This window comes from Primulina tabacum, chromosome 15 (assembly GCF_025594145.1).
Source record: "Primulina tabacum isolate GXHZ01 chromosome 15, ASM2559414v2, whole genome shotgun sequence".
NCBI classification, from domain to species: Eukaryota; Viridiplantae; Streptophyta; class Magnoliopsida; order Lamiales; family Gesneriaceae; genus Primulina; species Primulina tabacum.
The window spans coordinates 4,816,127-4,832,800 of record NC_134564.1 but is presented as its reverse complement, the minus strand read 5'-3'; the positions used below and the strand labels follow the sequence as shown (position 1 = coordinate 4,832,800).

At 38.1% G+C, this 16,674-nt stretch overlaps 1 protein-coding gene and 1 non-coding gene across 2 annotated transcripts; both read right to left on the bottom strand.

The window, feature by feature from the left end:
* Positions 1–1,380, bottom strand: LOC142526980 (acetylserotonin O-methyltransferase-like). The gene is made up of 2 exons (XM_075631678.1): positions 582–1,380; positions 1–450 (listed from the first exon to the last, which is right to left on the bottom strand). Exons 1-2 carry the CDS (start codon positions 1,356–1,358, stop codon positions 148–150), a joined length of 1,080 nt encoding a protein of 359 aa, XP_075487793.1. The 5' UTR covers positions 1,359–1,380; the 3' UTR covers positions 1–147.
* Positions 1,381–6,134: 4,754 nt separating this feature from the next.
* Positions 6,135–6,240, bottom strand: LOC142528165 (small nucleolar RNA R71). The gene has a single exon (XR_012815646.1). It is a non-coding gene; the product is annotated as a small nucleolar RNA R71 (small nucleolar RNA).
* Between the last annotated feature and the right edge of the window lie 10,434 nt (positions 6,241–16,674).

The following is a 16,674-nucleotide window of genomic DNA, read 5'->3' as shown; positions in this document are numbered from 1 at the left end:
TGGAAGGTAAATGGATGAAATCATCCGTGATTAAAGGCTGAAAAATTATTCATTTATTGATACATTATTTTGTTAAGTTAGAGAAACATTTGATCGTTGTGCGATCATCAACCACCATTAGTCCATTGCAACATATATCAAGATCTGTCATGGATAAGCCTCTATGACAGATGCAACAGCTCGAATGCGTTTCACTGTAAACTTTGTAAACCCAGCCTCATTCACCAAGTATTCCCATTCTTTAGAAGTCCTCTCTCTGCCTTTTTCCGTGCGAATCATCATCATCATGTCAAGTGCAAGATGAATCTCGGTATACTTGTCGTCCCCTTCGCCTTCTGATCTAATCACCGCCTCCACTATGATCAGCTTCCCCTTATCCTTAGGAATCGCGGCCATACAGTTTCTCAGTATTCGGATGCAGTCTTCATCACTCCAACCGTGTAACACTCTCTACATTATGAAGAATATAAGAGTTATATATAGACTTGTAGTGCTTAAAATGCGCTATCCATACGTACTTGGTCATGATGAATAATTATAATGTTTCTAAAACTATAAATAGATGTAAAAAAAGGTCTTACCATAAGAAAAATGGCATCACCCTTTGGAACCATTTCAAACATGTCGCCACCAATATGCTCAACACCTTCACCATGATTAGGCGCGACGGACACGACATGAGGGAGATCATAGTTAACCCCTCGAATCCATGGACAAGCCTTCACCAAGGTGTTAAGAGCCGACCCGTCACCACCACCAACATCCACTAGGGAACGGATCCCCTCGAACACCTCAGCATACTGGTCAATGATGGATGAGACGAGCAACCCCGCATGGCATGCCATTGCATCATTGAACAACTTACTATCTTCCGGATTCGCCGTCTCATATTCCCAAAAACTTACCCCACCAAACGCAGTCTCAAATGCAGAATCGCCATCAACCGAAGCGCGTTTGCTTAGGTTATGCCAAGGCGCGAGCATCACGGGGCTACTCTCCAGCAGGAGGATAGATGACATGCCATCTCTCAACAGTGATCGAGAACGTGACGTTTGGGTGTAGCTGACTGATGATTCTTGGTCTCCAATTATCCGAGTTTGCTTGAAGTAACCGAGGTGAATCAAGTATCTCATGATACGGTGGAGGACAGAGGGGGAACACTGTAAAGCGACGGATAGCTCAGGGAGCGTGATGGATCCGCCGTGCCGTTCCACGGTCTCAGCTATTTGGAGTTGTATGACACATTTTAGTACCGCCAGTGGAGCGAAACCAAACACATACTTCCATATATCCACTAGGGCAGCCTGTGCTTCTTTTTCTTCTTTCTTTAGTTCTTGCGTTTCCAGTTTTGCTTCCATCGTTTTTGTCTTAATTGTTGCCAAGTGCTAGAAAGAATATGCAACAAGGCTCCAATAAATAGATGGGAAGTCTATAATTAAAAAAATAATAATGACCAAAGCAGCTTAAATTTTTTCATTCTTATAAAAAATCTCAAATAATTTATTTTTAAATAACCTGTTTCCCTTTCATTTAAATTTCTTCATATATTCACTGCTTACTTAAATGACCTAATTCATTTACTTTAGTCCATTTAATTATATTCTAATGATTTAAATTTTTTCTGTAAAAGTTTTTATATCCTAAAAATTTTCCTTATGACATGATATTTAGAGTCAAAATATACATAATATAAGGTACAGTTATTTACATTCCAACTTTAAGAAATTTTGGTAAATCGAAATCTTGTAAACCCCATTAATTTTTATGTATTTTATAAATAATTTGACTGACATTTTGTGTTCCCTATAAATTATTTCAGATAAAAAAGGAAAAAAAATAAAATTTAAGATTAACAAAAGAGTTTTTATTTTAATTTATCATCTACAGTAATTACAGAAGTAACCAAAAAATTATCACATTCCCCAATAGATCTTCTCAAAATATTGATTTGCAAAACATATTTTTGAAAACATAACAAACTAAAGTTTAATTTTAGTGTGGAAAATAAAAGATTTGGTGCAGATTTGTAAAATAAAAAACTTTCACCGTTCAAGCTCAATGTGAATAAAATAAAATTAGGTAGAAATCCTATAATAATAATTGGGCAGGTGGTTTACCCAATTTCAATAGGGTAGGCGCGAGCTATCCAGGGCAAAGTTAATCTTAATTTAACAGGGTAGGCGGCGCATTAATAGGAAAGTTTTTCGTGTGTAATAATTTAAGTAGTTATTTATTTATTTATTTATCTAGAAATAGTAAAAATATAAAATTATATTTTGAAATATCTATTGTATATGTCGTGGGTTGTTGGTTATTTTTATACTTCACTAAATAAATTAAGAATATGTGAACTGTCGTGGCCCGTGATGTTTAAGATTTGCATCAAAATAAAAAAGAAATAGGGTTGGGCTCGAATTAAAATTAAGAGGAGACACTGCAAGAATAATTGCTTGTGGTGACATTCATAAATGTCATCATATTCAATATTTAGTGACATTTAAGTTTTAATGACACCTCCAACAAATGTCAGCTATTCCAATGTCGTCTTAAAATTACTGACATTTTTTAATGTCATTATAAGATGTTAATGACAACTTCATACGTGTTACTAATTATTCATATAATGACAATTTTAAATGTCAGGAAAACTCATGTTTAAATACATTTATAGATGTCTTGTTATTATAGTAATAATGACAAATTTATATGTCAGTTAAAATCATTTATAATGACAACTAAAAGTGTCGTGTATATTATTTATAGTGACAATAACAAATGTGGGAATATTTGGGTTGGATAAATATAGGAGGAGGGAAAATTAGATAAAATAAATGTGAGAATAAAAAAAACATATTAGATTAGTTATCCTGACATTTTTAATTGATGTCATTTTTTATATGGAGGGAGACAATTATTTTCCCTCCTCCAATATTTATCTAACCCAAATATTCTCACACTTATTTATAGTGAAATTTTTTAGTTTTTAATGATTTTTTACGATGTGGGAAAAGTAATTGTTTCCTTCCATATAAAAGATGACATCAATTAAAAATGTCATGATAACTAATCTAATATATTTTTTTATTTTACACATTATTAATTTTTTACAAGTGTCATTATTAAGTATTTGTAATAACATTTAATTAAAAGTGTCTAAAAAAAGTGTCACAATAGCCATTTATTGTTGTAGTGAGATAAATAAATATTTTAAAAAACTTTGATAAATATTATGTCTTTAAAAGCTTTTAGACTATTAAGATTAATTTTTGAGCGGTTAGTTTTGTTAGACCAATGAAAATAAATAAATACGAAAATGGTTGGACTTGACTAGTGATAAAATATATATGAGATAACAATGTATAATAAGAAATGACTAGATATACAAACATGTAGTGTAAAGTGCGTAATGTAAAAGAAACTTGTCATTGCTTAGGTTGAAACTTTTACTTTACACTCAACAAATTTTGGATGTTTAAGAACTCTCAGTTCACCAGAAAAATCAATATAATCCAATGGTCAGCTTAAACGGCTTGAGTTGGTAGGATATGATAATCGAAATATGATAGATTATTATATGTGTGTGCTTACTTGAGAAACTTGAAGTATGATCGTTAAGTGTGCTCAAAGATCTTGAAATATTGTAGACTTGAAAGATGTAAGCTTGTAAAGTTAAGATCAGATAGTTGTTCGCTTTTTTCCTTCTGTCTTGAGTATGCAATTTAATAGTTGAAAACTCCAACATTCGGATTTTGTTTTTCAATGATCATTTGTGTTATCTCGTCACAGAATGGTCTTATCACTTTCAATATCGTACACTTCATTAAATGTTCCTTAGCTTTTTTTGGTTTTAGACCATGTCGATTCTAAAATTTGATTGACATTAGACACTTTATGAAACAATCTATCAATCAGGAGTTAGTATGATATTGTGCAATAATTCTTAAACTGAAACAGTTGAGTTCAATGTATCCACCTCGATTTTCTCATATCTGATTCGTCATAATGGGGTTGGAGTTTAACGGTTAGACCATGTCCATGCACCGTCACTCATAGAATATCCCACCCCTGGAAAGTGGTTTCTTTTGCCTCTCCTAACACTTGAACCCATGACCTCCTCACTTAAGTACCTAGATTTTTAAAGTGTTCGTACCAGTTGAGCTACTTCTAATGACCATGACCCGTAGTGGTGCATGGATATGGGCTAAGGTTTATGTTGGTTCAGCCTATGGCCTATGATCATTACACTTGTATTATCACATAAGATCGTAGATTCAGCGGCTTGAACCAAGAGATCAGTAGTCTCCTAAGAATTGACACAAACCACATGTGCTCTTCATATCGATCTTGAAACATATGCATAATCTACCGCCCGAGAGCGAGTGTCGCACTTCCCAAGCAAGATTACAGAGAGTGTGCGCTCGAGCGGTAATATTCTACCGTCCGAGCGCCACCTAAAAATGGAAAGATTTCTCTAGCCGATTTCTTCCCTTATTTCTGAAAGGGAGAGAATATGGAATGGATTTGGACGTTTTTCGGGGGGATTTTCAGACATTATTGACAGCACCACAAGCATTGGAGAGGATTTCACGCTTGGATTGAAGATTCGAAGATTTCCGGGCATCATCTTTGCGTTTTTCGTCAAATCTAGTATTTCTAATTTAGTTTTTATCTTTTAAACATTGTTGTGTTTATGTTTATTATGAATTCGAGTAGCTAAACTTAAATATCTGTTGGGATTTAAGGGGATCCTACCCCGAACTCTGATTTAGTTAATTCATATTTCAATTGTTGGTTTATTCTTGATTGTGTTACTGTTTTTCATTGTGTTGTTAGAACGTAGCTAAGTTTAACAACGTTTTATATTGCGAGTGAGTTCGAGAGAATAGCTTGTGATAAGAAGAGTAGCATTGTCCGTGGATCTACAATTTACATTGACATATGAAATTGGATACACGCCGATAATCATAGTCTGGTAGGACGAAAACTAGGGGATTTCATAGATCGACATGCGATTCACTCTTGATAAATAATTAAAGATATTTAATTACTTCATTGAGTAGAATTAGTTTGGCATAGCTCGAGAGGGCGTGTTCAATCGAATAGGAAATCCCGTCGAAAGCGTAAATCACTATCGAACGAATTAATTAATGAACGAGGGGTAGGTGAACTGAAATTCCCAACAAATTCACTTCCCATTGAATTTTAATTAACTATTCTAGATATTATATCTTATTATATAATTCCTGAATCTTCTCATTTGCATTTTTATTTGAGCATAGTAGTAATAAACAACCCTTCAAATTTCTTTGCTAAAGATTTGATAACTGAAAATAATAATTGTAAAATATAGTCTTCAGTGGAACGATACTCGTACTCACGTACATTATACTATTACTTGACATCGTGCACTTGGGATTAATTTTCGAGCATACAAAACCATATTTTTATTGAGGATTCTACAGTGCAAGTTTTGCTCGATCAAGTTTTTGGCGCCGTTGCCAGGGACAGTTAATTCACAATTTTAGTTGTAGTTATTTTCTTTAGCATTGTTTTATTTTTCTTGAGCTAACACTCCATATTCTATTACAGATATCTCTTCCAGTGCATGCCAAAGTCACTTGACGTGGAGCTTGAGCAGTTCGACCACCCTGAAATTGAAAGAACTTTCCGCAGGAGAAGACATCAGCAGAGACTGAAAGAACTGATGGAGAGGCACGAGCACGAGGAAGAACACCATGATGATAGACATGTTGAGATGCCACGCCGCATACCGATGCTAGAGTATGCCCAGCCTTCTTTGGATGGAGCACGCCCCAGCATTGTGAGGCTTATTGTGCGAGCAAACCACTTTGAAATCAAGCCAGCTATAATTCAGATGATTCAGAATACAGTCCAGTTTGGGGGATCTGCAGTAGATGACCCAAACACGCACATCGAAGATTTTCTTGAAATTTGCGATACTTTTAAATTTAATGGAGTTTCTGATGATGCTGTTAGGTTGCGTTTATTTCTTTTCTCCTTACGTGAAAAAGCTAAAGCATGGTTAAATTGTTTGCCTGTAGGTTCGATCACCACATGGGAGAACATGGCAAAAGCGTTTCTCATTAAATACTTTCCTCCGTCTAAGACCATGAAGCTACGGGCAGACATCACCACATTTGCTCAATTCGAGCAGGAGCCTTTATATGAGGCATGGGAGCGCTTCAAAGATCTATTACGAAGATATCCTCATCACGAACTACCACTTGGGTTAGTCGTTCAAACCTTTTGTTATGGCTTGCTTACTCCCAATCGTACTATGATAGATGATACTGCTTGTGGAAACTTATTGAAAAAAACTGCTAAAGAAATATATGAGTTATTGGAGGAGATGACTGCTAGCAACTATCATCCTCAATCTGAAAGGAACAACCAGTGGAGAAGTGCAGGAGTACAGCAGGTAACTGACTTTTCTGCAATTACTGCACAACTTGATGTCTTGAACATGAAATTGGATGGTTTGAATATGGGTGGCACGGCTATGCGTCTGCAAGAGATATTTTGTGAAAAATGGGGAGGAGAACACTATATTAAGGACTGTCAAGACAGTGGTCCTTTTTATGTGCAATAAGGGGCACCAGTGAATCAAGTAGGAGTCCAAAACCGTCCAAGTAATGACCAGTATTCGAACACATATAATCCTGGATGGAGGCAACATCCCAACTTCTCATGGGGTGGCCAAAACAGTCAGAATCGACCACAGGAAGGACAACCATATGGGAAACAACCAATGTACAGATCTGACCCTCCGAGAGAAGAAAAGTCCAATTTGGAGCAGACGATGTCTAAGTTCATCTCATCTACCGAAACTAGAATCCGAAATCAAGATGCGTCAATAAAGAGGCTAGAGAATCAGATTGGACAGTTAGCTAAGATGATAGCAAGTAGAGAGCCGAGCACCTTGCCAAGTAACACAGAGACCAATCCAAAAGAGCAAGTGAAGGCCATCGAGTTGAAGAGTGGAAAAATTTTAGAACTTAGAGGGACAGAAAAAAGTCAGATCCCGGATGAACAGACTGAGACATCCAAAGGTAAATCTTCTAACTCTACACCAGCACCCACTGCACAATCAAAAATTGTCATACCTCCTCCTTTCCCTGCAGCATTGAAAAAAGTAAAACTTGATGCGCAATTCGGTAAGTTCCTTGAGGTGTTTAAAAAATTGCATATCAATATTCCTTTTGCTAATGCTTTGATGCAAATGCCTAGTCATGCTAAATTGTTGAAGGATATCTTAGCAAACAAGAGAAAATTGGAGGATCACATGACGGTAAATCTAACTGAAAATTGTTCCACTTTGGTGCAAAACAAAATCCCACCGAAACTTAAGGACCCATGGAGTTTTTCTATTCCTTGCATGATTGGTGATGTTGTTTTTTGTAAAGCTTTGTGTGATCTTGGTGCGAGTATTAATCTTATGCCTTTTTCTGTGTTTAGGAAACTTGGATTGGGAGAACCTAAGCCAACGAGGATGTCTTTACAGCTAGCATACAGATCTGTCAAGTATCCACGGGGAGTTATTGAGGATGTGCTAGTGAAAGTGGACAAATTTATTTTTCCTGCAGATTTCGTGGTGCTCGACATGGATGAGGATATGGAGATGCCTTTGATTTTGGGGAGACCGTTCCTTGCAACTGGCAAGGCTCTAATTGATGTGCGGGAGGGGAAGTTGAGATTGAGAGTGGGAGAAGAAGAGATTACTTTTGACGTTTTTAATGCACTTAAGCACACACTGCATTCTAATAGTTGTTATAGAATTGATGCTTTTGTTTCTCTTGTGTTTAACTATGTGCATGATGCTCTTAGGGACCCTTTGAAAGCCACTCTCACTACTGAATCACGAGAAGACGAATTGGATGCAGAGAAAGCCGAGATAGTGGCATACCTCAATGCCAACCAGCAATGGAAGAAGCCAATAAGGATGAGATTAGAGGACTTGGGGGATCGAAGAGACTCGATCCCTCAGAAGTCAAGCCTAGAGGAGCCACCAACTCTGGAGCTCAAGCCATTACCTCCACATCTGAAATACGTCTATCTGGGTGAGAATAATAAACTTCTTGTTAATATTTATTCTTATTTGACAGATGTGATGGAGGACAAACTGCTGAAAGTCTTGAAAGCGCAAAAGAGTGCATTTGCATGGAAAGTGGCGGATATCAAAGGGATCAATCCATCTGTCTGCATGCACAAGATATTGATGGAAGAAAAGTACTCACCTTTTGTGCAACCTCAGAGAAGATTGAATCCAAAGATGCAAGAGGTAGTAAAAGCAGAAACTATCAAACTCCTTGATGAAAGTATTATCTATCCCATATCTGATAGTGCATGGGTAAGTCATGTTCAATGTGTGCCAAAAAAGGGTGGGATTACTGTTATCACAAATGAACAAAATGAATTAATACCCACTAGGACAGTTACGGGATGGCGTGTGTGCATTGATTATAGGAAATTAAATGATGCTACCCGTAAAGATCACTTTCCACTGCCCTTTATTGATCAGATGTTAGAGAGACTAGCGGGACATGAGTTTTACTGTTTTCTAGATGGGTATTTGGGGTATAATCAAATCACTATTGCACCTGAGGACCAAGAGAAGACCACTTTCACTTGTTCTTATGGAACTTTTGCTTTTCGCCGTATGCCTTTTGGTCTTTGTAATGCCCCAGCTATATTTCAGCGCTGCATGACTGCTATATTCCATGATATGATTGAAACCTTTCTCGAAATATTTATGGATGATTTTTTTATATTTTTTGCAATATTTGATGACTGTTTACAGAATCTGAAGGTAGTGTTGATGAGATGTGAGGAGAGGAATTCGGTACTGAATTGGGAAAAGTGCCATTTTATGGTAAAAGAAGGCATAGTGTTGGGGCACAAGATATCACCGCATGGAATAGAGGTGGATAAGCCAAAAGTGGAAGTTATCAAGAACTTACCACCTCCGATATCCATAAAGGGAGTTGGAAGTTTTCTAGGCCACGTCGATTTTTATCGGCGTTTTATCAAAGATTTTTCTAAAATTGAAAAACCTCTATCTTCCTTACTTATGAAATATGCACCTTTTGATTTTAATTCTGACTGTTTACAGGCATATGAGGATTTGAAGGAGCGCTTGGTGACGGCTCCTGTCTTGGTGGCACCAGATTGGGATCTACCCTTCGAGGTCATGTGTGATACCAGTGATACTGCAGTGGGGGCTGTGCTTGGCCAGCGGCAAAATAAGGTATTTCATACAATTTACTACGCAAGTAAGACCATAGATGAGGCTCAATTGAATTATGGAACAACTGAAAAGGAATTACTTGCAGTAGTATTTGCGCTTGACAAATTTCATTCATATCTTGTTTTGTCCAAAGTCATTATTTACACAGACCACTCCGCCCTTAAATATTTACTCGCCAAGAAAGATGCAAAGCCATGCCTACTTCGGTGGATTTTATTTTTACAATAATTTGATTTAGAAATAAAAGATAAGAAGGGTGTTGAGAATGTGGTGGCAGATCACTTATCTATATTAGAATTTATTAGTAATGACTGTGTTGATCCTGCTATTAATAATTGGTTTCCTGATGAGCAGCTATTTGAGGTGAGACACTATCCTTGGTATGCAAATTTCGCTAAATTTCTTGTCACAGGCACACCACCACCAAATCTATCGTTTCACCAACGAAAGAAATTCTTTTCGGACTTGAAATATTATTTTTGGGAGGAACCCTTCTTGTTCAAAATATGTGCAGATTCTATGATCAGAAGGTGTGTTGCAGAGGAAGAGTTTGGTCAAATTCTCCACCATTGCCATGACCGTGAGATAGGTGGTCATTTCGGACCAACAAGGACGGCATCTAAGGTACTTGAATGTGGCTTCTATTGGCCAACCCTCTTTAAAGATGCTCGTTCTTATGTGCTAGCATGTGATAAATGCCAGCGGACAAGTAACATCTCTAACCGTCATGAAATTCCATTAAATAATATTATTGAGTGTGAGGTTTTTGATGTATGGGGGATAGACTTCATGGGACCGTTTCCCAGTTCGTTCACGAAAAAGTATATTTTGGTGGCGGTTGACTATGTGTCTAAGTGGGTAGAGGCAGAAGCATATGCCACTAACGATGCTCAAGTAGTCCTGAAATTTCTAAAGAAAAATATTTTTAACAGGTTTGGGACACCACGAGCAATCATTAGTGATGGTGGCACCCATTTTTGCAACAAACTCTTTGAAAAACTTTTGAGCAAATACGATGTCACACATAAGATCTCTACCTCCTATCACCCCCAGACGAGTGGTCAAGTGGAAATGTCAAACCGAGAGATCAAACGGATTTTGGAAAAAGTGGTAGGTGTCAATCAGAAAGACTGGTCAATGAGGTTAGAAGATGCTCTTTGGGCATATAGGACTGCGTTCAAAACACCTATAGGCACTACACCATATAGGTTATTGTTTGGTAAAGCATGTCATTTACCTGTAGAGTTAGAGCATCGGGGATATTGGGCAACGAAAGCACTAAACTTTAACTTTACTGATGAAGGTGAATGACGTTTGCTTCAACTGGATCAGTTGGAGGAATTCCGGAATCTGGCGTATGATCTTGCACTGTCATACAAAGAAAAGACAAAGAAGACTCATGATAGGCAGATCATCGAAAGAGAATTCAAAGAAGGTGAAATTGTCCTGCTCTACAACTCCTGGTTGCGATTGTTTCTTGGAAAATTGAAGTCGCGATGGCCTGGTCCATTCGTGATTTCCAAAGTATACCCATCGGGAGCTGTAGAACTGCATGATGGAAAGGATGGGAAGTTTACGGTCAATGCCCAGCGACTGAAGCACTACATGGGTGGCACAATTGCGCCACAACTTGGAATCACCCGGTTCCAGGACAATCTGAACTGAAACTGACCGACAGTCAAGCTCTCGACTATAAATTGAGAACGACCTCTTTTCCCTACTTAATTCGATTTTATTATTTTAGTTTATATGTTTATTTATTTATTAAAAAAAATTTTGGGCGAAGGTTCGCGACCGAGCGGTAAAAAATTACCGCTCGAGCGCGAACTCCTCTGACATGATGAAATCTCCAGAGAGATTGGCGCTCGAGCGGTAATTTTTTACCGCTCGAGTGCGCCTGCACATAAACTCGACCGCTCCCTTCCCCTTTCTCATTCTGAATTTTTTTTTTCTTTTTCTCAATCCTTACTCCTCACTTGCACTCACTCTCACTCTCATTTTTTGCAGCACAATTCACTCCAAACATCAAGAATCACGGACCGTGGCTCACCCTCATCCGTAAGAATCAAGCATCTCTCGCTTCTCCGGTCATCTCCTTCCCTCAGGTCACCATCTCCATCATCTACCACCATGGCACCCAAGAAACAAAAAGGTACTCCCGGCTCTTCATCCTCATCTTCTTCATTTGATAGACATCGTTTTGTGAGTGAGGCAGCTAGGGCTAGATATGAACACGCTAAGATTCATCGAAACCCAATTGCCAAGAGGGGATTCCTTAGGCAAATGGAAGATAGATATTTAGTTCCCCTTGTGGAGTTGGGGAGACTTGGATGGGAACAATTTGGAAATCAACCTACGGCGGCAGTGGTCTCAATGGTTCGGGAATTCTATGCAAATGCTGCGGAAGGGAAGGATGGTAAGGTTTTTGTTAGAGGTCAACTTGTTCCATGTGACTCGGTTACAATTAACGCACTATTAGAGACACCTGAAGTTGATGACTCTTGATTTGAAGCATTGGTAGCCGACCCCAATTATGATACGATACTCGCAGCGCTGTGCCTTCCGGGCGCGATGTGGATACCGTTGGGCGGATCACCGAGCTGTTTTGACGAGAAGTATTTGAAAGCCGGAATTGCCCTATGGTATCTATTTGTGGCCCGAAGGATGATGCCGGTCTCACATAAGAGAGAGGTGCAAAAAGAGCGGGCGGTGCTACTATTTGCCTTCACCGAAGGGTACGACATCAATGTGGGCAAACTTATAAATTCTCAGATCATAATGAGTGCTCACAACAGTCATGTCAGTCTCTTCTTCCCCACCATCATCTCGGAGTTATGTGCAAGAGCAGGGGTTTTTTCCCGGGATGACGAGGAATGGCTACAACCGGTGAAACTGATTTGTGTGGAAGACTTATAGCGGAAGAACGCTAAACGACAGATAGACTTCCCCACTCGCGAGAGAGATGTGGGTGGATCGAGCAGAGCCGCCTCACGTAGCCGGCCGCCACAACCCCGCAAGCGAACCCAAAATGACAAAATGGATGAAGCCCTCGCCTTCATGATGCATCAGGATCAGGTCAACTCGAACGTCAATGACCATATTGCATACGTTGAATCCATGATGAGCACTATGCTCGTGCACGGGGGCATTGACCCAGGGAACATACCACCACCCCCATCATTTATTCCCCCGTTCCATTTTCAGTATGACTATCAGCAGTAGGGGGATGCTCCGGGAGTGCCACCTCCAGAGCATGACGAGGATGAGACGTGATCAGGGGAGTTCACTGTTTCTCTTTTCTTATATTTTTTTGTTAATTTTCTATTGCATTCTGTTTTTGGTTCTTATTGTTGTTTCATTCTGTCATCGTTTTTCATTTGTGCCTATGTTTGCATTCTTATGTCGTTTATATGTTTCAATTTCTTTTTGTGCAATGGGGACATTGCACACTCTTAGTATGAGGGGGTCATTTAATTTGTGTCTTGCACGTGGGTCAGTTGATGGTGAAACAAGTAAGTTGGTAGCTGATGATGATGTTGGGTTAAATAAACTACATGTTTCTTAGTCTTATCACTCATTATGAATCCCCCGGTGAATTGTGAATTTGTTTATGCACACATAGTGGGTGTTGGTACTAGTGTACATGATAGTGGAGTTTAAAAATCTGGGGGAAACTAGAAAAACATGAGATACAAGTAGAACTTGAATGAATTTCTGTTGATAGTCGTGACTGACAAGTGGCATGCACTCGAATAGAAAACTTTAATCCACCTGGAATAATCTTCGTCCCAATCATGCATCGAACCTCAAAAGTCGCCCCTAGGCCATATAAATGAAAATACCGCATAGTCAAAGCCCAAGGAGTATACATGAAAAAATTATGCACTAAAAATTTGAAGAAAAAGGGGATGTAAGGTGTAGGGGAGCCAAAAAGGGATGAAATCCTATCTCGAGGCTAAAAAGATGGAGATGTAAGGTGTTGAGGAATGTCAGCTAAAAATGCTGACAATTGCATAATGAAAATGATCAGTATACTCCCCATCTTTTTGAACTGTCTGAAACATCTATGGATATTGACCCCTTAATCCTTGTTGGACAACTATGCAATCATGCCGCTTTGTGTTTACTTGTTGGTCACGAATAGAAACAGAACTCAGGATAGCGAAACTTGCGTTGAATTGTTGATTTGGTGACTTGCATGATTTGCAAATGAAACTATCTGAAGCACGAGCTGGTGAACCCACAGCAGACACACACGACCACATCTTCTGGTCAAATCAAAATGCTATAAAATGCTTTAAAAAAAGGGTGGTAATAAATGCTGTGAGTTGACTAATTGGGTGTAGTTCAAAAACCCGCTGAGGCATGAGATGTCAGTTTGCTGTTTCGCCATAAGTTTAGTTGTTTTTAACACTTTAAATTTGTGGTTTGGTTCACGTTTTGGTTGTGGTCTGTAACCTATCTTGTTTGAGGGCAAGAAAGAGGTTAGTATAAGAGGGTTGATATGTGTAGTTTTTAAGTGTTTTTTTGCATTAATTTTGTGTGTGTTTGCATTGTGTATACGTATATTTCATTTACATTTTGTTTGTTTTAGAGTAAGCCATGAATATGATCATGTCTCACTTGTGCATGACGAATTTGCAGGAAAAATGACCGGAAAACTGAGATCGGACAAAAGGTGCAAGCCAAGAAGATAACGAGCAGAAAAGCTGGCGCCCGAGTGGTAATTTTTTACCGCTCGGGCGCGAGAAGCGAATAGAGAAACTGAAGTCCAGAGAGCATGGCGCTCGGGCGGTAAAATTCTACCGCCCCGACGCGAGAAATGCCTTCCGAAGAGTTGATGTACAGAAGACTCGGCGCTCGGGCAGTGAAATTCTACCGCCCGAGCGCGACTGTCGTACTTCCCAAGCAAGAATACAGAGGGTGTGGCACTCGAGCGGTAATATTCTACCGCCCGAGCGCCACCTAAAAATGGAAATATTTCTTTAGCCGATTTCTTCCTTTATTTCTGAAGGGGAGAGAATATGGAAGGGATTTGGACGTTTTTGGGGGGGATTTTCAGACATTATTGACAGCACCACAAGCCTTGGAGAGGATTTCACCCTTGGATTGAAGATTCGAAGATTTCCGGGCATCATCTTTGCGTTTTTCGTCAAATCTAGTATTTCTAATTTAGTTTTTATCTTTTAAACATTGTTGTGTTTATGTTTATTATGAATTCGAGTAGCTAAACTTAAATATCTGTTGGGATTTAAGGGGATCCTACCCCGAACTCTGATTTAGTTAATTCATATTTCAATTGTTGGTTTATTCTTGATTGTGTTACTGTTTTTCATTGTGTTGTTAGAGCGTAGCTAAGTTTAACAACGTTTTATATTGCGAGTGAGTTCGAGAGAATAGCTTGTGATAAGAACGAGTAGCATTGTCCGTGGATCTACAATTTACATTGACATATGAAATTGGATACACGCCGATAATCATAGTCTGGTAGGACGAAAACTAGGGGATTTCATAGATCGACATGCGATTCACTCTTGATAAATAATTAAAGATATTTAATTACTTCATTGAGTAGAATTAGTTTGGCATAGCTCGAGAGGGAGTGTTTAATCGAATAGGAAATCCCGTCGAAAGCGTAAATCACTATCGAACGAATTAATTAATGAACGAGGGGTAGGTGAACTGAAATTCCCAACAAATTCACTTCCCATGGAATTTTAATTAACCATTCTAGATATTATATCTCATTATCTAATTCCTGAATCTTTTCATTTGCATTTTTATTTGAGCATAGTAGTAATAATCAACCCTTCAAATTTCGTTGCTAAAGATTTGATAACTGAAAATAATAATTGTAAAATACAGTCTTCAGTGGAACGATACTCGTACTCACGTATATTATACTATTACTTGACATCGTGCACTTGCGATTAATTTTAGAGCATACAAAATCATATTTTTATTGATAATTCTACAGTGCAAGTTTTTTGCTCGATCACAGATCATCATCGACAATCTCAAGCTCAACATTTTTTGTCTTCGTCTCAACATCTACCATGAGACACTCGATCTTCTCATCATCAGTTTCTCTTGTTGAGGTCTCTGAGCTCGATTGATGTGAATCTGAATTATCTCATTTACTCTTGTTTTTTCTCAGCAACTAACACCTTCTGATCCATCTTTTTCTTGTAGGTTCTTTCTCCTCTTTGAACCATCATTTTCAAAGGGCTTTTTATAATTTTTTTAGGCCTGTTACAGTCTGTAATAAAATGATATTTCTTTCCACAGTTAAAAAAACTTTGATTATCATCAGCTTGATCTTTTTGCGATAAGAATTGAATTTAGATTGGTTCTTTCTCATAAATTTTCTAATTTTTATAACAAATAAATAAATTTTTCATTGCTTATCTCTTCAGAAGTTTTTTTGCTTGAAGCTTATTCATTGGCGGTCTGAGTTGAAGTTGTGGCGGCTAGAGTTTTGGTAGGTTGAGGAGTGGATGACTCTTCTTCTATCCAGGTTCTCGAACTCATAGGCTTTAAGATCTACAAATAGGTCATGCAACTCGAGTTTATTGAGATCTTTGGACTCTCGCATTGCTATGATTTTTACATCTCACTCTCTTGGAAGAACTCACATTGATTTAAGTGCAGTATCTCTGTTGTTTTACCCATTCCCAAGAGTGTCTAGCTAGATCAAGATGCTGTTAAATCTCTCATTGAATTCACTCATCATCTTTGCAACCTTCATTTCTATGCTTCTGAATGGCTACAGTCAACATGTTCTCTTTACTCTGATCATTACCTTCATAAAGTTGGGTTATTTTTTTTCCTAAATTTCTTTGGTAGTCGAAAAGTTTTAATCTTACTAAACATTTTTTATCAAGCGACTTATAAAGGATATCTTTGGCTACATTATCGAGATTATCCTACTTTTTGTCTTATGCAGTCCACTCCGATTGATGTTTTTCCACCATTTGTGGAGCACACTTAGACACTGATATGACTTCTTGCTTTTAGAATTTTCATTGGAATGTCACTAATGACATACCACATGTCATCATTTAGTGCACCCAAATGTGCCTTAATTCGAATATTCCAACTGATGACATACCACAAGTCATCATTTAGTGCACCCAAATGTGCATGCATTTGAATATTCCAATTATCATATTCTTCTTTTGAAAACATCGGAATCTTGTTCAAAGATGTCATTATAAATATATAGTTATCAAAGTTCAAGAAAAACCCGCTTTTATACTGCTTGTTGGGATCGAATTAGAGTTTAGAAGAGGAGATAAATAAACTCTTTTAAAAACTTTGAACTTGAGTTGTCCTTAAAAATTTTTAGGTTGTTAAGACTAATTCTTGAATTGCTAGCTTTGCTAGTCCACTGAAAATAAATAACTGCG